Source organism: Littorina saxatilis, linkage group LG7 (assembly GCF_037325665.1).
Source record: "Littorina saxatilis isolate snail1 linkage group LG7, US_GU_Lsax_2.0, whole genome shotgun sequence".
Taxonomy (NCBI): domain Eukaryota; kingdom Metazoa; phylum Mollusca; class Gastropoda; order Littorinimorpha; family Littorinidae; genus Littorina; species Littorina saxatilis.
Genome location: NC_090251.1, coordinates 53,121,599 through 53,148,124, shown reverse-complemented (window position 1 = coordinate 53,148,124; position 26,526 = coordinate 53,121,599). Strand labels below are relative to the sequence as shown.

Genomic DNA, 26,526 nt, shown 5'->3' with positions numbered 1-26,526 from the left:
GAGGAGGAAGAGGAGGAGGAAGAAGAACAAGAAGAAGAAGAAGAAGAAGAAGAAGAAGAAGAAAGGCTTGTACTCACCATGACAGGTTGTTTGTAGAGGGGGCCCGACATATTGATGCCAACAATGTGACTCCTGTCTCTCTTGTGATTGGACAGAATCTCTCCAAGGTGACCCTGGCAAAACAAAACCACCAAATTCAGTTTCATGAAACGCAAAACGATTTATCAACAATTAAAGAACAGATCATCTAAAATGAGTCATATTCTGATGAAAATCAATTTTACCCATCTTGAACTGGTACTGTCAAGCCTTCTAAGAGAGGACGTAATGTTGGGAGGGGGGGTGGGTGTTGGTGGGTGGAGGGTAGTGCGGGGGTGGAGAGACTTGTAATGCATGTACAATGAAGAGGAGGTGAAAGGTGAATACTCGCCTAATAGGCTACTGAGCTTTACTGGCCGATGTGAATGCATTATATATTGTGTGTAAAAAATGTCTGTTCGTCTGTCTGACTGTAATTAAAAAAAAATTCCATTTCAAACGGCAGAAATTAATATGTAAGCGCCTAGGGCTATATCTAGATTAGGCGCATAAAAATGATCACAATAATAATAATAATAATAATAATGAGGGTGATAACGCGAGACAACTCCTGTGATCTTGCCGCGATGTGGCGCCAGTTACCATCCGAAAGAAAGAAGGGGCATAACCTTACCAGAACCGACCATTGTCTGTTTACCGTATAAAATGCATGACTTACACACGAACTGTTACCAAACCGATATGCTATTTGGGACCAATGCAATTTTTTTTTTCCTTTCTTGTGTGATCTGACCAGCACAATTATTAAGCCACACAAACAACCATGCAACATATTACATACAGTAGGAGTTTGATGTTAACCTCAATGAACCTGAGCTGGTATAATCACGTACATGTACTACTCAAATTAGACCCAAACTCAACTTACAAGAAAAAACAAAAGAAGAGCGATACCAAGAAGCTTGCATCATTTAGCGCTTCCACCATTAGAAGGTAGGTCTGAGCTCATTGCACGGGGAGTCATGTTCAGAAACTCAACCTATTCCGGATTTTGATCTTGTTATTAGCGCTCGGTGTCCTTTGGTACTGATTTTTACAAATACAGTGAAACCCGCTTTTTAAGACCTGATTTTCTGAGATTTATTGAGGTCTTTAAAGGGTTTTTTTGTGTACGTGAAAATGTACCTGCAATTTGTTGAGAGAGTGGTGTTTGTCTGGCTCTGCTATGGTGGCCTCTTTTGGGGGTCTTTAGAAGGGCGGTTTCTGTGTACGTGAAAACGTACCTGCAGTTTGTTGAGAGAGTGGTGTTTGTCTGGCTCTGCTATGGTGGCCTCTTTTGGAGGTCTTTTAAAGTGCGGTTTCTGTGTACGTGAAAATGTACCTGCAGTTTGTTGAGAGTGGTGTTTGTCTGGCTCTGCTATGGTGGCCTCTTTTGGAGGTCTTTTAAAGTGCGGTTTCTGTGTACGTGAAAATGTACCTGCAGTTTGTTGACAGCGAAGTGTTGAGAAGTGTTTGTCTCGCTCTGCTATATATGTTGGCAAAATAGGGTTTCTCTGTATATGAAAGTGTACCTGCAATTTGTTGACGGAGTGGTGTTTGTCTCGCTCTGCTATATATGTTGGCAAAATAGGGTTTCTCTGTATATGAAAGTGTACTTGCAATTTGTTGACGGAGTGGTGTTTGTCATGCTCTGCTATGTTGGCAAAATAGGGTTTTTCTGCATATGAAAGTGTACCTGCAATTTGTTGACGGAGTGATGTTTGTCATGCTCTGCTATGTTGGCAAAATAGGGTTTCTCTGCATATGAAAGTGTACCTGCAATTTGTTGACGGAGTGGTGTTTGTCATGCTCTGCTATGTTGGCAAAATAGGGTTTCTCTGCATATGAAAGTGTACCTGCAATTTGTTGACGGAGTGGTGTTTGTCATGCTCTGCTATGTTGGCAAAATAGGGTTTCTCTGCATATGAAAGTGTACCTGCAATTTGTTGACGGAGTGGTGTTTGTCATGCTCTGCTATGTTGGCCAAATAGGGTTTCTCTGCATATGAAAGTGTACCTGCAATTTGTTGACGGAGTGGTGTTTGTCATGCTCTGCTATGTTGGCCAAATAGGGTTTCTCTGCATATGAAAGTGTACCTGCAATTTGTTGACGGAGTGGTGTTTATCATGCTCTGCTATGGTGGCGTCCTGCCAGTGACCCTCCAAGACCACCGGTTGTTTTTCGCTGAGTGTCGACCTGTAGCGCCCTGGACTCCTGTCCTTAAAACGGCGACCTGCAATTTACACAAATACACGTCAAACAAAACAATCCTTGAACACATGAACTGCTGTTGTGGCCATGGATCCCTATCAAACTGCTTGTTATAGGCTTCATACGTTTTCTTGCTGCAGCCCTCCTCCTCATAATACAGCTCAACCCTTTTACTGGACTCTGCAGGTCTCAGGAGGTCTTATCGAAGTGTGGACTGTGAACAATGAATGGTACCCACCTTTCATCTGTCGCAGGCAGTGTTTCTCGACGTCCAGCTCCAGACAGACCTTGGACTGGACCGCCCGCTTCTTGCGACGGTTCTCCTCCTTGGACTCCACAACTGGTCACACACAGACAGACCATCGGTCAATCACTGGCTACAGTAGACATCAAAGTGTGTGTGTGTGTGTGTGTGTGTGTGTGTGTGTGTGTGTGTGTGTGTGTGTGCACGTGCATGCATGCGTGTGTGTGTGTTTGTGCATGTGTACTGTGTGTGTGCATTCGCATGTGTGTGTGTGTGTACTGTGTGTGCGTGTGTGTGCACATGCATGCATGCATGCATGTGTGTGTGTGTGTGTGTGTGTATGGGAGCGTGTGTGCGTGTAGGTGTGTTTGTGCATGTGTGTGTGGATGCAATTATGTCAAGGAATAGGATACGATAAGGATAGGGTTTGATTTAGTCAAGGGAGGTTACCCTCATGGACATTCCGGCTGCTTTCTCCCTGGGGATGTTATGTTCAATTCTCTAGTGAAGTATTTGGCCCCTATCACAGACACACAAGACCAATACAAATGACACTGCAGTACAGTGGTACCTGTCCACCCTTGTGACATCTCTCTTTTAAGACCTCAGTTTTTTTTATTTCCTATTCTTCTTCTGCGTTCGTGAGCTGAAACTCCCACGTACACTCGTGTTTTTGCACGAGTGGAATTTTACGTGCATGACCGTTTTTACCCCGCCATTTAGGCTGCCATACGCCACTTTCGGAGGAAGCATGCTGGGTATTTCTTTCGAATACATCACCTCAATTTAACTAATAGGAGTTACCTGGGTATTTTCGTGTTTCTATAACCCATCGAACTCTGACATGGATTACAGGATCTTTTCCGTGCGCACTTGGTCTTGTGCTTGCGTGTACACACGAAGGGGGATAAGCCACTAGCAGGTCTGCACATAAGTTGACCTGGGAAATCGGAATAATCTCCACACTTAACCCACCAGGCGGCGGCGGCCGGGATTCAAACCCTCGACCTTCCGATTAAGAGGCCGACGTCTTTCCACCACGCCACAGCGCCTATTCATATCCTCTGTAAATTTACCCCCATTTTAAGACCCCCCTCCTTTTTAACCCCTTCACTGCCACAGTGGTAGTAACTTATCCTAACGGTCTATGGGAAAGAACTGTGTTTAGAACCCCTACAAGTACTTGGACAGTGGTTACCTCCCATTTAGTTTTCAGAAATGTCCTGAAATGTTGTTGACACAAATCCCACGTATGAGATGGGCGTACGATAAACCGAAAATGACCACATATTACATACGGGGTGGGCAGTGAAGGGGTTAAGACCTGATTTTCTCAGATTTTGAAGGTCCTACAAGGGGTGTTTCACTGTAACACAATCTGACGGCCAGGGAGTCACTTACTTTCAGGGGCCACGAAGCTCTTGCCACTTGACACCCACACCTCAATGGGGTAGCGCAGGATCACATCCAAGGGAGGCAACTCCACCCTGCTCAGCAGCTCTTCTCGTCGTCGTGCAATCTTATTATCCTCCATCGAGTCCCCTTCTGCAAGAAAGAAGTTTTAGGTGATTATAAACTATTGAACAAAATGAAAAAAAAGAAATGAAAAAAAAAGATGGTAAAACAAACAAAGAGAAAGGGGTGCGTTGGGGTGGGGGACGGTGGAGAAGAAAGGTGGATGAAGATTGTGTTAGTATTCCAGAAAGGATGCTGGTAAAAAAATACTCAAATTATACAATGTGTGCACGAAATTGACTGCTGAAAATGTTTGCTTTGCAAACACAATCTACACTAGCGCTAAAACAATTCAACAACCAACCCACTAAGCAACCACACACCATTCAAGCTTTTACACTCACTTCCATCCTCCCTCATGTCCTTGGAACCCTCTTCAGCCTCCTCCTCCTCCGCCCGCTCGGAAGGGTCACCCTCACCTCTCTCGTTATCTTCCGCATCTTCCGAGAAAAGGTCGACGTTAGCCAGAGCTGGTTTGTGTTCCCTGGCTGCCTGCTGCATTTGCTCCAGTCTAGCTTCCGCGTCACGGTTGTCTGGAATTGACAAGAGGTGTGGGTTATTGTCTGATAAGACACTTGTCGAACTGCATGTTGAGTTTCACACTGACACTTGTGACATCTTTCTTTATTGCCATTTCAATGCACTATATGGCTATTTCACCAATATTTTTCTGATTTAAGAATTTTACAGCCAGCAGGCAAGGACCCCTTTTTTTTTTATCACGCTAAAAATAAACAAGACAAAGTAAAAATCTGAATGAACAATATCAGCTTGATTCATTCTAAACAATGACACTTCAATTGTTGTCAGATATACACTTTTTTCCTGAAAAATACCCCAAAGCCAGTATTGGATTGTCAGTGAGTGCTTTACATAACGGCAATGCCCAACCCAACCTCTGAGTGTGCAATACCGACCTGCTCACTTGTGGAAAAAAGAAACGCCTTAAAATATGGCTAGTGCAATCCTTGTCTTACCAGCCTCAAGGTTAACGTCTCCCCGCTGCCCGTCCTTGTCAAGGAGCGCCTCCAGCTTGTCGGCCAGGGCGTTGCGGTACTGGGTGATGGCGTACTCCACAATGTCGTCGATGTCCAGGAGGATGGTGCCGTCCTCAGAGTACAGGCGTCTGGAGGCCGTGTTCAGGCCGAGCCTGGTTGTGCACTGATTCAAGATCTGCACAAAAGTCAAAGTTAAAGATGAAGTACAGTGGAACCCTCCTTTTAAGACCCCCAATTTAAGTTTTCCTCCCTTTTAAGACCCTGTTTCCTAAGACCTTCGGTTCATATCCTCTGTAAAATTACCCCCATTTTAAGACTCCCTCCTTTTTAAGACCCTGTTTTCTAAGATCTGCTGTTCATTCCCTCTGTAAAATTACCCCCAATTTAAGACTTCCTCCTTTTTAAGGCCCTGTTTTCTAAGATCTGCTGTTCATATACCCTCTGTAAAATTACCCCCAATTTAAGACTTCCTCCTTTTTAAGACCCTGTTTTCTATGACCTTCTGTTCATATCCTCTGTAACATTACCCCTATTTTAAGACTCCCTCCTTTTTAAGACCCTGTTTTCTATGACCTTCTGTTCATATCCTCTGTCAAATTACCCCCATTTTAAGACTCCCTCCTTTTTAAGACCTGATTTTCTCTGATTTGTTTAGGTCTTAAAGGGGGCTCTACTGTATGTGAAGTAGCTTCTGCAGGTGTTTACAGTCAAAAATATATGACTGCTAAAAAAACTCAAAGCATTCAAAGCAGAAAATAGATTGAACTTCAATCTTCAGTTCACACACAAGATTCAGGCAAAGAACAAACTGGTAAGTTATAAAATGAATAATAATAGGCTCATTTCTTACCCAAAGCTGTGTACATACCATTGGCAAAAGTGAAAACAAAATTCCCCCTCCAAAGCTGTGTACAATTGGCAAAAGTGAAAACAAAATTCTCCATCCACACACAACTGACAAAAGTTTAAAAAAATTAATCCCCCCTCCATGTGTACAATCAACAAAAGTTTAAAAAAATCCCCCCTCCATGTGTACAATCAACAAAAGTTTAAAAAAATCCCCCCTCCATGTGTACAATCAACAAAAGTTTAAAAAAATCCCCCCTCCATGTGTACAATCAACAAAAGTTTAAAAAAATCCCCCCTCCATGTGTACAATCAACAAAAGTTTAAAAAAATCCCCCCTCCATGTGTACAATCAACAAAAGTTTAAAAAAATCCCCCCTCCATGTGTACAATCAACAAAAGTTTAAAAAAATCCCCCCTCCATGTGTACAATCAACAAAAGTTTAAAAAAATCCCCCCTCCATGTGTACAATCAACAAAAGTTTAAAAAAATCCCCCCTCCATGTGTACAATCAACAAAAGTTTAAAAAAATCCCCCCTCCATGTGTACAATCAACAAAAGTTTAAAAAAATCCCCCCTCCATGTGTACAATCAACAAAAGTTTAAAAAAATCCCCCCTCCATGTGTACAATCAACAAAAGTTTAAAAAAATCCCCCCTCCATGTGTACAATCAACAAAAGTTTAAAAAAATCCCCCCTCCATGTGTACAATCAACAAAAGTTAACAAAATCCCCCCTCCATGTGTACAATCAACAAAAGTTTAACAAAATCCCCCCTCCATGTGTACAATCAACAAAAGTTTAACAAAATCCCCCCTCCATGTGTACAATCAACAAAAGTTAACAAAATCCCCCCTCCATGTGTACAATCAACAAAAGTTAACAAAATCCCCCCTCCATGTGTACAATCAACAAAAGTTTAACAAAATCCCCCCTCCATGTGTACAATCAACAAAAGTTTAACAAAATCCCCCCTCCATGTGTACAATCAACAAAAGTTAACAAAATCCCCCCTCCATGTGTACAATCAACAAAAGTTAACAAAATCCCCCCTCCATGTGTACAGTCAACAAAAGTTAACAAAATCCCCCCTCCATGTGTACAATCAACAAAAGTTTAACAAAATCCCCCCTCCATGTGTACAATCAACAAAAGTTAACAAAATCCCCCCTCCATGTGTACAATCAACAAAAGTTAACAAAATCCCCCCTCCATGTGTACAATCAACAAAAGTTTAAAAAAATCCCCCCTCCATGTGTACAATCAACAAAAGTTTAAAAAAATCCCCCCTCCATGTGTACAATCAACAAAAGTTTAAAAAAATCCCCCCTCCATGTGTACAATCAACAAAAGTTTAAAAAAATCCCCCCTCCATGTGTACAATCAACAAAAGTTAACAAAATCCCCCCTCCATGTGTACAATCAACAAAAGTTTAACAAAATCCCCCCTCCATGTGTACAATCAACAAAAGTTTAACAAAATCCCCCCTCCATGTGTACAATCAACAAAAGTTAACAAAATCCCCCCTCCATGTGTACAATCAACAAAAGTTAACAAAATCCCCCCTCCATGTGTACAATCAACAAAAGTTTAACAAAATCCCCCCTCCATGTGTACAATCAACAAAAGTTTAACAAAATCCCCCCTCCATGTGTACAATCAACAAAAGTTAACAAAATCCCCCCTCCATGTGTACAATCAACAAAAGTTAACAAAATCCCCCCTCCATGTGTACAGTCAACAAAAGTTAACAAAATCCCCCCTCCATGTGTACAATCAACAAAAGTTTAACAAAATCCCCCCTCCATGTGTACAATCAACAAAAGTTAACAAAATCCCCCCTCCATGTGTACAATCAACAAAAGTTAACAAAATCCCCCCTCCATGTGTACAATCAACAAAAGTTTAAAAAAATCCCCCCTCCATGTGTACAATCAACAAAAGTTTAAAAAAATCCCCCCTCCATGTGTACAATCAACAAAAGTTAACAAAATCCCCCCTCCATGTGTACAATCAACAAAAGTTTAAAAAAATCCCCCCTCCATGTGTACAATCAACAAAAGTTTAAAAAAATCCCCCCTCCATGTGTACAATCAACAAAAGTTAACAAAATCCCCCCTCCATGTGTACAATCAACAAAAGTTTAACAAAATCCCCCCTCCATGTGTACAATCAACAAAAGTTTAACAAAATCCCCCCTCCATGTGTACAATCAACAAAAGTTAACAAAATCCCCCCTCCATGTGTACAATCAACAAAAGTTAACAAAATCCCCCCTCCATGTGTACAATCAACAAAAGTTTAACAAAATCCCCCCTCCATGTGTACAATCAACAAAAGTTTAACAAAATCCCCCCTCCATGTGTACAATCAACAAAAGTTAACAAAATCCCCCCTCCATGTGTACAATCAACAAAAGTTAACAAAATCCCCCCTCCATGTGTACAGTCAACAAAAGTTAACAAAATCCCCCCTCCATGTGTACAATCAACAAAAGTTTAACAAAATCCCCCCTCCATGTGTACAATCAACAAAAGTTAACAAAATCCCCCCTCCATGTGTACAATCAACAAAAGTTAACAAAATCCCCCCTCCATGTGTACAATCAACAAAAGTTTAAAAAAATCCCCCCTCCATGTGTACAATCAACAAAAGTTTAAAAAAATCCCCCCTCCATGTGTACAATCAACAAAAGTTAACAAAATCCCCCCTCCATGTGTACAATCAACAAAAGTTTAAAAAAATTAATCCCCCCTCCATGTGTACAATCAACAAAAGTGAGAAAAAATTTCAGAACTCACCCCCTCGACAGTAGAGCCGCAGACGATCTCCCCTGGCCTCATGCGACCTTCGCCGTTCTTGTAGGCCATGACCTTGACAGTGGTGACTGTACGAGCAGCGTTGATTTTGTTGTAGATGTGTGAAGCGGTCTCTTGGCGTAGGTTGTCGAGCTGCTCCTCCCAGGACTGCAGAGTGATCTCTGCCTCATGCGTAGATAGATCCACCTTGCCGTTCAGAACCCGGAAACTTCCCATCTGAGGAAGTCTGTGCTTCTTGGCTGGAACGGGTGAAGACAGGATTTAAAGATGACAGGGCTACATACTTCACATTCAAAGGAATATCACTGTTTTATGTTCTTACGTGTTATGTTGTATGTTGTAATGCTGTGATACACCAAACCCAATTTTCTCGTCTTGAGATAATAAAGTTGTCTATGTCTACTCAATGCTCTTCTTGAATATTAATAACTCAATTACAAACTTACTGTAATTCTCTCCTTAAATATCTAATTCAATTAAAAACTTATTTTAATTATCTTGTTGAATATTTAATTCAATCAAAAACCTATTTCAATTCTCTTCTTAAATGTTTATTTTAATTGTCTTTTAAATGCCAGTTTTATCAAAATGACCGCAAATTCTTCCATTGACTGCAATTTGAAATAAGTTTTGGTGTTTGCTAAAGGAAATCCCTGATATGGTAAGCCAAACAGACAGACAGATCGAGTCACACACAAGCACCTTCTCCCATGGCGCAGGAGAAAGGTGTTCCAGGCGGCAAGGCTTCCAGCCTGAAACGCCCTCTCATGGCCCGCGCACAAGACAGGCACACCAGTATTGTCTTGTTTCCCTTGCGCTTGTCTGCCTCGGCTTTGTAACCCTGCAATGCAAAAGACAAAGGCTGTTACATGAAAAATCAAAATTAAAAAAATGAAAAAACAACACAGCTACAGCACAAACACTACTGAAACAAAACTTCTTCTTCTTCTTCGTTCACGGGCTGAAACAAAACTTCTTCTTCTTCGTTCACGGGCTGAAACACCCACGGCTTTTACGTTTATGACCATTTTTACCCGGCCATTTAGGCCATTCCACCATACTGCGGGCCAAGCGACACCAATTAATATGTTGTGAATGAATGTACGTTGTCCATCCCTATCCCAATTCAGATAATGTACTCGGTCATGTAATGGCACTTGGATCCAAATTCCCAAACAATGTTTGTTTTAAATGTTCTTTTTAATGGTGTTTATGATGTTTATTCCGAGCAGGATGATGCAGAACACACAGAACCATGATACAAGTTACATTCCCTGACAGTGTATTCCGGAGCGTATTCAAACAAAGATTTAAAGAAAAAGCTTACCGGCTGATCAATTTCAACTGCACCAGCGATGGCAAAGGTACAGACATCTGACATGCTTGCTGCAGTGATCTCTGTGCCAACAAATATACAAATAAACAAGAAATTTCTTCGAGGTAGGAAAAACACCCCCGTTGGTCAAAGGGAAATAACCATTCTCACTGCACCCATTCTCACTGCCACCAACTGAGAAGGTTATTTCCCTTTGACCATGAATATGTTTCTCTATAAGTCCTTGTAGAATCTTAATCGAACATTTTTAATTAAATTTTGATTTAATATAATATACTTACCCAATTCTTATGAATGCATTGACTTTAGTCCCACATGCTAGATGTCGAAAAACCTCTCAAATTACCTGCCCTTAGTAGGGTGGTAACCAAGCTAAAAGCGACGCCATAGCCGTTGCTATGGCCTGACCTTGCTCGGTTACCCATAACACCCTGCGCACCACGTGAGCGCCAGCATCCGTAATAATCATTCGAGACTATTAGTCAAACAAAACCCCCAAGGACATAATCCAGCGGGGACGGATGGGAGGGTATTAACTATAAGAATTGGGTAAGTATATTATATTAAATCAAAATTTAATTAAAAATTTTCGATTTAATCACATATTCTTACTCCAATTCTTATGAATGCAGATTCCTCCTAAAGGTGGAGGGAACCTACTTATGTCCTTGTAAGAACCTGCCCTGCAGCAACTAAAACCAGCAATGAACTGGAGCCATCTAGCCGCGTGCAGGAGATATCCCGAAGATAGAAACTGATGAACACATCATCTGATCTCCAGTAAGCCGTTTGCAAAGCTTCGCCTAGGCGACCAGAACGCAACACGGCAATAAAAGAAACACAAAATCTGTACCCGAGCTGTTGGCAAACCTCGCATAGGCGAGAGGAACACCACCAGCCAGAGAAGAACACCAGACTCCCGAACGCCTGAAAAGGAATAGAGGGAGGACTGAACGCCCCCCCCCCCCCCCCTGTTCGGAACGCACCACTCATAGGACTGTCCTATGAATGTAGCAGAGCCCCTAGAGAGAGACAAATAAAAGACGTCTCTTTCGCTCCATTGTAAAGAAATAAGAACCTGAGCTAAAGCTCGTGGTTCCAAAAGACAGTAACGTCAAAAAAGGGATTAAAAAAGTCCAACCAGACAGTTAGAAAATCCGAATCTCCCGGAGCGATAATCCTCCCAAGAGGAGGGAATCAAACACCAGAGGATATTGACCAGGTTTCTGAAACCCCAAAACCTGGCCAAAAACCGTGAACAAACGGCACCAAAAGCCCTAAGGCTACATCCTCTGGCAAACCCCAAAAACGCATGTGCCTCACCGCCCTATAGGGCTGAGGCCCAGAGTAAGTAGAACAAAGTCCCACGCGCTAAACAAGGGGGAGCCTCTAAACCTCGTAAAACAAGGTCCCTTGATCATGCCGACAAGAGCGCCATGAGCAACAGAAGAGAGGCCTATTTGTCTCAAAACAGCTGAGATAGCCGAGAAGCCGGAACCTCAAAGAAGAGGCCCAGCTGCCCAAAGCCAAAACTGAAACAGAGGTGAAAAACCACCTGGCTTGAGAGAGGGGCGCTAAGGAGTTGCACCCCCGCTCTAAATCCCCAATTGGCCAAGGGGGCCAAAAAAGGAGCATACACAGATAAAGTGGAGGAAATATATGCTTCGTTCCCAAAGACCAGAGTCAGAACCCATGATCTAAAACACAAACAGCACGCCTCCAGACCCGTCAGCAGAAGGGCCAACCCCTGTGCAAGCCCTGAAAGGACCTGTTGAGCGAGTCGGCCAGATCGCAGAGCTGGTCGGGGAGAAATTCCCCTGAGAAAAATGATTTAGTGTGAAACCCAATCAGAATCCCCTATACTCTGTCTGACAGGGAGCGAGAACTTGCTCACCCCAGCTAGTTCACCTAAGAAGCAACAGAAGAATTGCCCGAATGCAACAGGCCATGCCTGTAAATAGCAAAAAAGGAAAGGCTAGTAGACTAAGAGCCACTGCTCCTAACCTCAGGCAAAAGAGAAGCCCAAGGATTCACGTCTACATCACAGCCTCAAGACTGCAATCACCATTGCAGGCCCCATCTAGACGAAAACGCATCCAAAAAGCGGTCTAAGTCCAGGGGGAAACAGAGCTAGGGAAAAAAGTCCCCTGAGCGACCCAAAAGGATTCCAGCCACCTTCCCGAGTGGAGGAACCCACTCTGGAGGAGGACCCTCATGTCCCAGACCTGAGAGGCCGAACCCCCCAAAAAACTTGAGGAAAGACTAGAGAGCCAGTATAGCTATCGATACCGTCCGACCGAAGATCGGGTCTAAAGACCCCGCAGAGGCCTGCTCTCGTGCCAGTCTGGCAGTGAAAAGAGCTTATAGCCTCCCTATTCTCTCTTGTGTGAAGAATAACCTTCCAAGAGACAAAGTCGAACAGCATGCCCAGGTAAAAAACCTGGGATAAGGACAGCTCGGAATTTAGCCTGGTTACTGAGAGCACCAGGCAAAAAAACCTGGTTCAACACCAAAGGAAAGTGCAGCTGACAAGCTGATTGACCTTGAAAAAGCTCAACCAGCCCCCGAGAAAGTCCAGAGACCAACACCCCCAGAAACCGAGCCCTTTCCTGTGTGAGGAAAATCTCAGCCAAAGCTGAAAGCTCTAGCCCATGCCGACCCACCTCCCGCAGAGAGGGAGGAGACACTGAACCAAAACACCCCTTTGCAACTGGGAGCGCCTAAATGCGCTGCCAGAGGTCCAAGAAGGAAGGGAAAGATTCCAGCTATTGAGTAGGATTCAACAACCCCCGAAAAAGCCTGACCCTTGCTTCCTGCAACCAGCATGAAATCAAACCCCTTGTAAAGGAAGGAGATCACACCAAGCCAAAACAGTGTGGGCCTAAAACGTCACAGAGAAACCACTCCGCTCCGTGACGACCCTAGCCCAAGCTGCCAGCAGCCTGGCTAAAGCCTTATCCAAGGCATCCTCCCTAACTCAAAAGAGCGTTCCGGGAGGATAAAATTGCCTATAAGAAAACACAGAAGAGAGTCTCAGCCAAAGCAAAAAACTCCAAACCATGCCATCCTATCTCCTCCAGAGAGGAGAGGGAGGAGTAATATCATGAAAACTCCATGTTCCCTGTGGTCTGTAAGAGAAGCCAGAAACTAACCCCTGGCCATAAAAAAGTCCGGATCAGACCCTGAGCCTGAAAAATTCCCTGCTATCTTCTTCCGCACTAAAAGTGAGGACGAAGCAGCCTGAAACCCCGAAGCCAGCAGTCCCCTGCGTAAAAAGCAGCGGGAAAGGTGTAGGCTGAAGACCACTATCCTAAGGTGCGGATCAAGCCAAAAAGTGTGGCATGTGGCAGGCAATCACCGCAGACTCAGCAAATGAAACAAATTGCGAGAAAGCCTGTGAAAACCCAAAGGCATCCCGGAAGAGGAAGGAAGAGAGACACCCCCAACCTATCCGGGCCAAAGTAAACTGCAACAGCAGCCGCTCTATGTATGGGAAGCCTACAATCAGTAGGCAACCCTATACACTCCCCCTCCTTAAACAAGAAGTCCGAACCTAACCACCAGTTGTGTAAAACACAAAAGGAGGGGAGGCAGGGGAGGTCGCGCACTAAATCTCCTGCCAATAACCCGCCAAGAGTGTGGATGAAAAGCGTGATCAGTCTCTGACTGCCAACCCAAAACCGCCCACCTGAACAAGAGGTGGGGGGAAGAGGGGTTGGTAACTGGCACAGAACTCTGCCAAGAGGAAGAGAGAGTGGAGAAGCAAGACAAAGCCGGGCCCGGCGCGTCTTACCCCACCCGCTGTGCGAGAGAAGCATCCCAGTGCTAAGAACCAGACTACCTGGTATGACCACAACCCACCCCGAGTGGGGAGGGGGGCGGTCCAGCACAGCCGTAACCCCAAGAGGGGGTAAGGACTGCAACAGAGAAACGGCCGTAAACGGCCGATCCTCGCTCGTCCACCTGCCGAAGTCAAGTAGCCCTATCACTCACCCACCCCTAGGAGGGGGGGGGGGTGACCTATGCTGGCTACGGACAATGACCACCGGCCAGGCGATACTAAAGCCGAGTCCCTGCAGATCATTGTGAACACAAAGAATGGGAGACTGGAGAGAAAGGGTACGTTCTGTCTCCGCCTGACCATGCAGCCAGCCGGCACAGCCCGTGCAGAGAACAAAACGGAGCAAAGCTCATTGTTCCCTGACCACTGTGCGAGACACCCTGCCGAGAACAAAAGAGAGTCAAGCTCATTGTTTCGCGACCGCTACCCGCGACAAGCGCGGGCAGCTAACACAGCCACCTGCCCCAACGGAGCAGAGAAGGAGTATGTAAGGTAGCCTGGAAAGCCGTACATAGCACCCCCACTGTGTAGCAAGGCCTGAGCCAAGCCACCCCCAGATGAGGAGGGGGGTGGCTCGTCGCAGCAGTAAGAGCGACGGAGAGAGACGAACCGAAAAACGGCCGACCCCCCTCCGTCCACCTGCCGTAGTCCTATAGCCCACCGACCACACAACCCGATAGGGGAGGAGGACGACTGTCGGGCCAGGACAATAGAGGCACAGACTGTGAAGACAGTCCAACAGCGCCCACCCCGTCCGACCCAGAGGGAGGGACAGGGTGGAACGCTGCTCCAGCCCCCACCCGATCCCGCCCAGCGGGCGGGAAAGGGTGAGCCACTGACACCCCCCCACCCTGCCCCAAATGGAGCAGAGAAGGGGTATGTAACGTAGCCTGGAAAGCCGCCACCCCAACGCGCCCGGGGGGCGGGAAAGGGTGGGAAGCTGACACAGCCCCCTGCCCCCAGTGGGACAAGGTGGGACCAAACCCAGGCTGTGACTTACCATGCCCCCTCTCTCCCTCTCCCGCAAGGGGAGAGAGCTGACTTCCCACTGCAGTGTTGCTAAAAGCAAGCTGAGCGGGAAGAGAAAGAGAGGAAGCAGACCCCCTCTCCTTACGGAGAGAGTGCTCGCGAACAACCCAGCCTACCAGTGGCAGAAAGGACTGAACCGAGCTGGCCGTTTGCACCAGGCGACGGTGCGACGCAGGAGAGCCCCCCTATCCCCCCCCCAATGGCAGGGGGATGCGTAACACACTGTGAAGTACCGGCGGTAATCAGAGTGGTTAGACGCAGGCAGGGAGCAGGCCCCCCCTCCTAAAAGGAAGGGGTGCTCGAGAACAGCCCAGAGCCACCAGAGGCAAAAAACGGGCTGAACCGAACAGGCCATTTGCACTAGGCCACAGTGCGAAGCTGACGAAACGGGAGGGCGGGAACCGCCGATCGCGCCTGAAACAGCCGAGAATATAGACACAAAACATCGTTAAGTCCCCCCAAAAGGAGGACATTGACTGATTCCTCTTACACAGAGAAAGAGGAAAGAATAGCCACACGGCTACTCCCCCCCCCCCCCCCCATCAGTCGCACCGACGACGATCCAACAAAAAGTCTATAAGGAGCCTAAAGGCTGATTAACCCCAACAGGGGAAGCGAGCTGTGAAAGAACTGAACCCACCCTCGGAGGGATAGGAACATAAAAAGAAGTGCTGTTTGACGGATCTACGACCCGCATAATAGGCAAATCAAAGTTCTTAGGCTACTCTTAGGAATAGTTACTAAACCAGGCTAAGAGCTTTGCCACCTTCCAGTCTCGCGCCGAGTTTAGCTTTGTTGTCGGCCATTTTAAGACCGGCGAAAAACAGTCACCCAGAACAAAAAACGTCTGCGTGCATGTTCAACACAAAGCTAACACCATTTAACCAAACGTAAACAGGAAAGATCTCACCAAAAGGTAGACGGACAGGTAGACCCACAGGAAACCGGCTAGTCTCACGGACAAGCAGGCATGTGAAGGCCAAAAGTGAGAGCGAAATTCGGACACGTCCACCGTGTGTTGTCGAAAGTCGAGAATGCTTATTACGGATGCTGGCGCTCACGTGGTGCGCAGGGTGTTATGGGTAACCGAGCAAGGTCAGGCCATAGCAACGGCTATGGCGTCGCTTTTAGCTTGGTTACCACCCTACTAAGGGCAGGTAATTTGAGAGGTTTTTCGACATCTAGCATGTGGGACTAAAGTCAATGCATTCATAAGAATTGGAGTAAGAATATGTGATTAAATCCACCAATAACTCCCTAACCGTGTGTTTGACTGGTCCCCATTTTTGTAAGGACTGTCTCAGGAATGTATAGAACCTGTTCACCAAGTTTGGTGACGATCGGTCCGTTCATTCTTGAGATCTATATGCGAACACAAACACACAAACACACAAACAAACAAACAAACACATCGACCGAAACCTATACACACCCCTATACCGGGGGTGTAAACATGTACTCCAGTGCACAATGTCACTTTATTTCAGTGAACGCCACAGAATATGCAAGAATCAAAAACATGAGGCAACATAAAGGAGACTTCCAGAAGTTATACATGTACAATGAAAAGGTTATCTATATCTCCGGGCTCCAATTTTGTTTGTTTGTTTGTTTGCTTAACGCCCAGTCCACCACGAAGGGTGATATCAGGGCGGTGCTGCTTTGACATTTAACGTGCGCCACACACAAGACAGAAGTCGCAGCACAGGCTTCATGTCTCACCCAGTCACATTATTCTGACACCGGACCAACCAGTCCTAGCACTAACCCCATAATGCCAGACGCCAGGGGGAGCAGCCACTAGATTGCCAATTTTAAAGTCTTAGGTATGACCTGGCCAGGGTTCGAACCCACGACCTCCCGCTCACTGGGCGGACGCCTTACCACTAGGCCACCGTGTTGCGGTTCCGGGCTCCAATGCACACTCTTCCCAGATCCAGAGTCATTCAACAATTCATCAATTCACAGTGTTCAATCTCTTTGTAATAACCTGGACACAGCGCATTAAGTGTTCAATCTCTTTGTAATAACCTGGACACAGCGCATTAAATGTTCAATCTCTTTGTAATAACCTGGACACAGCGCATTAAGTGTTCAATCTCTTTGTAATAACCTGGACACAGCGCATTAAGTGTTCCTTGAAAAATCCAAAATCAGATGGACTGCCAACGTTCCAACATTCAGAATAAAAAAACAAGAATGGTAGTTAATTGGAACGCTTAATTGTTAACAAAACAAAACATTTACAGTAGACAGAAAAACACTAGGGATACAAACGATGAACTTATCTCAAAATGCAAGCAAGTTTTGTCAACGTACTGTAAATGTACCGTTTTGTTTTGTCAATATAGTTAAAACGTTCAAATAACCCACCATTCTTATTTTATTTATTCTATCTTCAAAAACAGAACCAGATAGCCGCTTTAAACAACAACAACACCAACCAAAAGCCAGACCCACCTTTATCAGGAAGGTCGGTGTGGAAGGCGGTGATGTAGCCAGTCTCAGCGTCGTAGCGCCAGCGCTGGTGGGCGTGGCCGAACTGGTTGACACGACGATTCTGAAGGGTGATGACGCAGCCGTCCAGTGAGTTCGAGCGAGTCTCGCCTCGTGTCTCCAGGTCCGAGGGGAACGTCACCGACAGCACCTGTTTCTGGTTGTAGCGCGAGCGAATTTCACTGCAATTGGAACATAAGAATTAATATTTTGGAACCCCTTTTGATGACTTAAAAAATTTGAGAAAATCAGGGCTTACAAAAATGAAGGGAGGAGAATTTAAATGGAGGTAACCACTATATAGAGGTCAATGTACAGAGGCAATCAACAGAACATCTGAGAAAGGAGGGTCCTAAAAAGGAGGGAGTCACTATATAGAGGTCAATGTACAGAGGCAATCAACAGAACATCTGAGAAAGGAGGGTCCTAAAAAGGAGGGAGTCGCTATATAGGGGTCCATGTACAGAGGCAATCAACAGAACATCTGAGAAAGGAGGGTCCTAAAAAGGAGGGAGTCGCTATATAGAGGTCAATTTACAGAGGCAATCAACACAACATCTGAGAAAGGAGGGTCTTAAAAGGGAGGCAGTCTTAAATCGGGGGGTCTTAAAAGGTGGGGTTCCAGTGTACTGATATAGCCCTAAATCAGCAGAAGACATACCCATTGTCAAGAATGAGCCAGCGCTGACTGATGTCGTCGGGCAGTCGCTTGGCCAGGATCACTTCGCTGTTGCGTCCCTCCTGGAAGCACGCTGCTAGGACCAGGTTGCGGTTGGCTGCGCTAGCGATGTAGCCGTCCTCGTACACCAACTGCTGATTTATGTCGCGAGGCACAGACGGTGGAGGTTTCGGCCTGTTTATAAAGAACACCGCTGACATTTTTAGGTCAAAGGGAAGAGGAAAGTCTAAGATGAACGGTTGATAATAACCGCTGTGACAAGTGCACTGACTGTGATACACTATGGGTGTAGACAAAGACACACATACACATCAATCAATCAATCAATCAATGAGTCTTATATCGCGCATATTCCGTGGGTACAGTTCTAGGCGCTCTGCAGTGATGCCGTGTGAGATGAAATTTTATACGGCCAGTAGATTGCAGCCATTTCGGCGCATATTTACCTTTCACGGCCTATTATTCCAAGTCACACGGGTATAGGTAGACAATTATTAACTCTGCCTAAGCAATTTTGCCAGGAAAGACCCTTTTGTCAATCGTGGGATCTTTAACGTGCACACCCAATGTAGTGTACACGGGGGGAGGTTCGGACACCGAGGAGAGTCTGCACACAAAGTTGACTCTGTGAAATAAATTTCCGCCGAACCTGGGATCGAACTCTCGCTGACAGCGGCTAACTGAATACAAATCCAGCGCGCTACCAACTGAGCTATATCCCCGCCCATGTACTTTCTAACAACACGCCAATATATAAAATGAAACGAGCAAGTAATGTTTCAACAGATCAAATAAGCCCCTCCCCCACCCACCCCACCACTACTCCCCACCACCATCGTCCCCCTCTCGCTGCTTGCCATACAGAGAAAAGCTTGGGGAAAAAACAGTGGGTATGTGTCTAAAACTGGAGGGTCTTAAATTGCCCAGTGGTTCAGTTGGTGGAGCAGTGGACTGGTGGTTCAGTTGGTGGAGCAGTGGACTGGTGGTTCAGTTGGTGGAGCAGTGGACTGGTGGTTCAGTTGGTGGAGCAGTGGACTGGTGGTTCAGTTGGCGGAGCAGTGGACTGGTGATCTACTGGTCACGGGTTTAAATCAGGGACAGGACCGACACGGGTCCACTTTATTCAGAGATGGTATCTATGTTCCATCCCCGTGTCACAACAGCGCTAGTGACATGAAAAAGACCTTGGTCCTTCTGCCATAAGTGCAGGTGGCTCAGATTTCATCTGAACACGCACATGCCTGGGGAGCTGCTAGCTTTTCACTTGGATGAAGCGAACCGAATTTTCCACCAATGGGAAAATAAAGTGATGGAAAAAAAAGAATGAAAATAAATCAAGAAACAAAGCCACTCACTTGAACTTGTCATACAGGTTTCGGTCAGAGTATTTCTGGGCCTCCATATCACTGGCGTCAAAGCTGGTTGCAATGTTCACCACACGCTCCCATGGCCACTTCAGTGCGTTTGCTCGCTGCTCGCTCAGCAAGTGGGCTCGCTCATGAGCCGTCCTGAACACAGAAAACAAACAATAAATGAATAGACAATATACTGAACACCCTGGTCTGTATGGTTTTCAATTATTGGTGCATGTCTGTAAATTCTTAAAAAAAGAAAAAAAGAAGAAAAAAAGAAGGTAAATGAGAAGAAGGGGAATAATCAGGCAAAGGCTGCTCCACCTGGTCCATCTTTTCTTTTTGCCCTTTTTACAAAAAAGAAAAAAAGAAGCAAAACATGATGATGCACTTGTTCTGACATTCCACTGTACTGATATTCTTCAGTGTCACCCTGCTCCTGCTTCTTTTAGATTAAACTGGAAGTCCTCATCCCCCCTTTCCCCCAACCCCATCCCAAAAGTATGCAGTTGGAAGACAGTTGCGAAGGTAGTCTGAAGGATGGATCGGAACTGCATTGTGTCCTGTCTTTGTTCCAAAAGCCGATTCATTAGTTTTATCGTTATTCCTCAGCTTTAACCCTATCAGCCCTGACTGCAGTGCAGTCCCAGCAGCCTCTCCAGCCTGGAGGGTTTTGGCACTGTAGTGCAATCTGATGGGTACTTTACTAAAGCGCTTCTAACACTGCAACTAATACTGTAGTTGTAGACACATAAAATTTTGTGTTGTATGATAAGTGCATGTTCTTACCCATTGAGTAGCAGTCAGTACCTTCTGAAGTGTGTAAAGTTCAAAGAAATCCTTCTTCCAAGTCACAAACACAACACCAAAAAGTATGTAAACACACCACTCTGTCACAATTGTTCCAACAAGTCACAGGATGTTTATGTCTCGCATTTGCATCGAATCCCTTGCACAGGTCGTGTGCACTCAAATCACCACTTGTTTCACTCGATTGAGACGAAGAAACATCGCATTCGGCATCATAATCACTGTAATAGTCGAGGAAAATCTCGTCAAGAACCTGCCTCAACGAGTAGCGGCGTTGGTTGCTCATATTTCGCAGGAAAAATGCTCAAACAACACTCAATCGGACGATTTTCGTTCGCCAAATTGCTCCAAACAAAGAAGAAGGAAGTGGGAACAGATTTACCTCCCTTGCTCGTGACCTGTCTCTTATTTTTAGATCAGAAACAAGGTCAGAGAAGAAGCGTGTCACCGCCCGACAGTTTGTCGGGCGCAGGTGTTGAAAGCTGCTAAGGAGCGCCCGACAAACTGTCGGGCGCAGGGCTGAAAGAGTTAAACACTAACACCCCACGTCCCACCACCCTTCCCTCAGGCAGGGATGGCCAAATCATCCGCCCTATTGCCAGGGGCGAGTAAAAAATCCGCCGGTCTAGTAGATACTGCCTGGCAACTCGCCCGGCTGGCCAATGAAAATTCTGGTCCAATGCAACACTTTTGGTTGTAATATCGAGTTTCAAAGCCATATAAACACTGCAGATGCAGTAACTGTTGTATTTACCGGGCCAGTGAATTTTCTGGCGGGCTAGTAACTTTCTTGAAGTTTCTCGCCCGGCTGGAGAGTTAAAACTTGAGATTTGGCCATTCATGCTCATGCCATCTTTTAATTATTTCTTTAAGAAAAAGAAGGTAGAATACTGACATGCCGCTGGTGTCCTCAGATTCTGCCAGGTCTTGCATGTCGCTGCTGCATCGAGAACTCTCCAGCTCCGCCAGTTGTTGCTGCTGTGCCTGCTGCTCTTCCTCGGCCTGGCGCCGGCTCCACAGTTTGCCGAGCACCAGCCGCGACCCTACCGCCAGACTCCCTTCCACCTCCAGCACAAAGTCTGTGTGAAGACAAGACGGAGGTACGAGTGGTGATGCTTTTTGCTTGTTGCACACTCTCAGATGCAGACACAGGCACATATGTTCATGAAGGGTACTGTGTTGCTTGTGTATACAAACTCAAACAGATGCATAGACATGTGCTGCACAGCCACAGATGTACACACAGTCTCTCTCTCTGGCTTCCTCTCCCACACACACACACACACACACACACACACACACACACACACACACACACACACACACACACACACACACACACACACACGCCCATGTCCATAGAGATGCACACATATACTGAACGGCAAGAGTTAGGGACCGCCCTTGAAAAAACCCAGCTGACTTCATCTGTGCCAAACTCCTTGTTCCTAAGTTTATAAAACCAAATGGCTGTCAGGCCGCACACACCAGTGGGTGAGCAATGCTGTGTTAGCAGGAAACTTGCTCGGGATCTACGGAGGCCTGGCTAGGGCACGAGACATAAACTGCAAAACTGCCAAACGTGGACCATTTTTACGCTGGCGCGTGGGCAAGCCTGGGCGGGAAAGATGAAAAATTCGTTATGCACGTGCAGGGGGGATGTGTTGAGAGTGAACTGTTGTCACCAGTTAGGCTTTATTGCCCTGCGATTTTCCGCTAGCCACCATCTTCTCACTATGCCTCCCAGACAAAAGGTGACCACCTTCAACAAAGCCCGGGCCATCGCATGGCTGCAAGACGGCGTAAGCAAGCGAGAAGTGGGCAGACGACTTGGAGTGTCCCATTCTGTCGTGGTCAGGCTGCATCAGAAGTTCCAGGCCACCAACAGCGTTCTGGAGAGGCCCAGGTCAGGACGGCCTGGTTTTGTCAAGGGCGGTCCCTAACTTTTGCCGTTCAGTATATATACAGAGAGACAGACATGACAGACCGACAGTCTGACAGGTAGACAGTCAGACCCTCTATCCCTCCTTCCATAAAGAAACACTTGATCTCTCTCTCTCACACACACACACACACACACACACACACACACACACACACACACACACACACACACACACACACACACACACACACACACAAGCAGACAGACAGGCAGTTAGAACCTCCCTCCTTCAATACAGAAACCCTTGATCTCTCTCTCACACACACATGCAAGTACACACAGTCACACCCCCACCCACCCACCACACACACAGTCACACACATACAACCAACCACCACCCACACACACCCACCCATCCACCCACACTCCTTAGAACTGACCGTGAGGGTCGCGCTGGGAGCAATACTGTTTGATCTTGCCCACGTCGGCCGCCAGCTGAGACAGGAGGACTCGACGTTGCTGCTCCTCCCGGGTCAGCTTGGGGTCAGTCCAGCCTTCACCGCATGACACGAACACAACCTGGTCACGCTTCAGCCCTTGCAGCGAGAACAGCTCTTGACCGTTCTCGTCAAACAGCCGACGTGCAGCCGACGGTAGATGAAGCAGCATTGTGCAGCTGTCAAGAAACTGTGGAGAAAAGAAAATTTTGAGAAGAGTGAGAACTAAGAAATTAGAAAAATAAAGCTGGCGTTAATGTACTCATATGCTTGAGTAGGGATCCAAGTGTCACAGTTGTACATAATGTGTCACAATATTGCAATTGAACAAGTTTTGAAATCCAAAAACAGAGACTGCTAATGTTCCAAAATTCAGAATCAAAAAACAAGAATGATAGGTAATAGGAACATTTGATTTATGACAAGATTTATGATAAGATTTATGATAAGATTTATGATAAGATTTTAACAAGTTATGTTTAAACCAAAGCTCATCGCAGGATACTACATTCAAATATTGGAATCAAAATAGCTCAATTCCTTGTTGAGGAAGACTGTGACAAGTGTATCAACAGGACTACTGTATCTCATTCTAACTCTGTGAAATGATATGAAATAGTGAACATGATTTCATGAACATCGGGTGAGGGATTAATTAGACAGTATAGCACTGTCTCGAAACTAACGCGATAGTCGGACAGAGTTGCGCCCCTGGAACGGCAGGTAGTTTCGGTTTGTATTTGCAAAATGAAACCGCATGACAATCCGCCCTTCAACTTCTTTACCCACGTAGTTTGAACAGCAGACACAGTAACGTTTCCCTTCACCACTAATCTTCTTCTCTCGTTCAGCCATTTTGGATGTAAACAAAACAACAGGAACTACCCGCCGACAGCGCCGCGGGCTAGGGCAGGGACGGACAACTCTTATCACTTTCGTTTTGAGACAATGCTATAGCATGACCATGCACTCTTTCTTTCACACTGATATGAAGGTCAATTTTCATGTTGAAACTGGCAACAGAGACCCTCAAACCATTCATTTACAATAATTCACAGTTGTTCCAGTTTACATTTTTTTTACACAGCTTCTTCTCTCATTTTTTTCTTATTTGTTTCTTTGGGGGAGGGGGGGGGGGATTCTTTTTTTTCTTCCTCAGAAGATATCTTCCCTATATTAAAACAAGAGGCGAAGCCTTCAAGGCTCACGTAAGAAATCGACAAACAGTAACACAAACTCAATCACTCCGTCACACATACACACACACACACACAGTAAGCATAGGTGACACTGTGCAAGAAAGCGAGACACTAGATCTAGATCTGTCTGTCTGCATGTAGCCTACTTACAGGGACACGACTGCCAACTAGTCTCGGCCCGCTCAAAATAACAATGACCGAGACTTTCAGTAATTCCTTCGCGTGACGTCTAACCCTCTTACGTCATAATGTGACGTCTTCAAATGACGAAATGTTAAAGTTTCTACCACAGACATACACACGCACGCACACACACACACACACGCACGCACAGACAGACAAAGTTACGATCGCATAGGCTACACTTACGTGAGCCAATGAGAGAGATTTCAAGAATGAAGACAGCCTGAGTGGGGGAGCGGAAGGGGAGGGGGGGGGGGGGGGTATTGAAAGGGGGTTTTAACCATATTCCGTCTTACCATGACAAACTCCAGTTCATGAACACTGTAGTCCATGCAGTGAATGTTGAGAGAGTCAATCTCTGTCTCGATCTCATCCGGTGCACGGTTTTTCTTCCCCTTCTCAGGCTTCTTGTCTCGCGCTGCCTGCTTCAGCATCTGTACACAGACACAGAGAAACTGGTTAAATACACAGATATATGCACGGATACATGAACCCTCACGTATACACAGACACATACATACACACAATAAGGGGAGGTCGGCAGGGAGGGGGGGGGGAGGGAGAGAGAGAGAGAGAGAGAGAGAGAGAGAGAGAGAGAGAGAGAGAGAGAGAGAGAGAGAGAGAGAGAGAGAGAGAGAGAGAGAGAGAGAGAGAGAGACAATGACAATGACAATGACAAATCTTTATTTTTCGAGGGTGACAAGAATAAGCATAGATATGCTTTTTTGCATCTGGCCCTCGCCCTAAAGAGGGACTAAACTATTTTACTATAACTATGACTAGAAAAAGGTTACATAAAAACATTAATGGTAGAACATATAAGTTTATGTACATGAAGCGCATTATGTAGAAGCATTGTAGATCATAAGGTAGTGTTCAAAATTGGGTGTAAAGCAATGAAAATAAACGGAAAGTAACCCAACAATACATTAGCTCAGCAAAACAATGTATTACAGAGCCAAATCTTCGTGATTTTGTCACAATAAACCATAATTCCGATAATGAACAACTGTATACAAAGAAAACATACCAACCAATCAAGTTTATTTGTTCATAGAGTTCATTAAATGGAAAGAATATTTGGTTCTAAAAGAATCCGTGTTGGTGGATTGCCGCAGGGCGTCCGGAAGAGCGTTCCAGAGGCTGCTTCCTGAATAAACAAGACTTGATTTAAATAGGTCTATCCTAGGAAGAGGAGTGTTTAGTTTTATAAAGTGGTGCGAATTCTTCAAGGAGAACTTTGAGCAAATGGTTTCGGGTGCATTTTCTGTCATAATTTTATGCATCATTATTCCTTTGTTGTAATTCATTCTTGACTTTAGAGGTAGGACCCCTATGTTGATGTAGTCTGAGTCGGTGAGAGTAGTCTGTTTGAGTAATACTACTTTTAGCGCTCTTTTGTGTAATCTGCTGAGTAGCTTTAGGGAATTATCACTTGCAGAGTCCCATAGAGTGGATGCGTAATCAATAAGAGACTGAATATGAGCAGTGAAAAATAACTTCCTGGCTTGACAATTAAGGAAGTGTTTAATTCTAGATAAGAGGTACACTTTCTTTGACACTAATTTACTAAGTTGTTCAATGTGAGTTGACCAAGACAGGTTGTTATCGATGTGGACACCTAGAACTTTGTGATGGTCGACCTTTTCCACTATATTGCCGAGAGAGAGAGAGAGAGAGAGAGAGAGAGAGAGAGAGAGAGAGAGAGAGAGAGAGAGAGAGAGAGAGAGAGAGAGAGAGAGATCAAATCAAATCAAATTTTATTTTTCGAGGGTTGTGGCAGAGAGAGAGAGAGAGAGGCTCAGATCTTTATTACAAAAGGATAAAGGTTTTAGGCAGAGAGAGACAGAGAGACAGAGAGACAGAGAGACAGAGAGACAGAGAGAGAGAGGGATTGAAATACATATAGAGAGAGATTTACAGACAGGCAGACAGACTGACTGACAGACAGGCAGACAGAAAGAGAGCGTGAGAGAGACAAGATGGAGAGAGGAAAATGAAAGAGATAGAATGACCAAAAAGGACCTTTAGGGATAGAGGTAGAGAAGCAAAAGAAACATAGCACAGGTTTACTTAAGTCGAACAACTTCACCTTACCACAGCAACCACCTATCTATAAGACCCCTTTTTGGTCGCTCCCTTGACTGTATGATAACATTCTTACCGTGGTCAAATTTGGCCCCACCACGGCCACAGCTTCTGACTGGCCGCTCTCTCCGTTCTTCACCACCATCAGTCTTTGGGGCAACACTGCACACACATAGAAACGACTAGTGTGAGTCATGAAATGCCTTTTCATTCTATTTTCGAAGTGCTGTGGTGAAAATTAAACTAATAACGAACAAGGCTTATCTACTTCACATTACCTCTTTGGTTTTTTCCTCAAATATTATGTATACTGTTCAAAAAAAGAAACGCATAGCTTGTAATATTTGGTTAATTTAGTTATATGGCTACAAGGATATCCACCAAACTGCAGAAAATGTTTATCTGGTCGTCGACCTTT

General features: G+C 45.4%; 1 protein-coding gene across 2 annotated transcripts in view; it reads right to left on the bottom strand.

The window, feature by feature from the left end:
- LOC138971798 (doublecortin domain-containing protein 1-like) overlaps nt 1-26,526 on the bottom strand; it is a 101,701-nt gene that overhangs the window by 37,503 nt on the left and 37,672 nt on the right. For both annotated transcript variants that reach the window (XM_070344615.1, XM_070344614.1), the window contains exons 23-38: nt 26,185-26,270; nt 24,317-24,454; nt 22,582-22,828; nt 21,152-21,335; nt 19,450-19,602; nt 18,077-18,268; nt 17,380-17,597; nt 10,041-10,111; nt 9,416-9,554; nt 8,696-8,952; nt 5,026-5,221; nt 4,393-4,581; nt 3,935-4,078; nt 2,528-2,629; nt 2,175-2,311; nt 78-173 (exon numbers count right to left, since the gene is read on the bottom strand). In XM_070344615.1, coding sequence (XP_070200716.1) covers nt 78-173; nt 2,175-2,311; nt 2,528-2,629; nt 3,935-4,078; nt 4,393-4,581; nt 5,026-5,221; nt 8,696-8,952; nt 9,416-9,554; nt 10,041-10,111; nt 17,380-17,597; nt 18,077-18,268; nt 19,450-19,602; nt 21,152-21,335; nt 22,582-22,828; nt 24,317-24,454; nt 26,185-26,270 — 2,549 coding nt within the window. The remainder of the gene's footprint in view (nt 1-77; nt 174-2,174; nt 2,312-2,527; nt 2,630-3,934; nt 4,079-4,392; nt 4,582-5,025; nt 5,222-8,695; nt 8,953-9,415; nt 9,555-10,040; nt 10,112-17,379; nt 17,598-18,076; nt 18,269-19,449; nt 19,603-21,151; nt 21,336-22,581; nt 22,829-24,316; nt 24,455-26,184; nt 26,271-26,526) is intronic.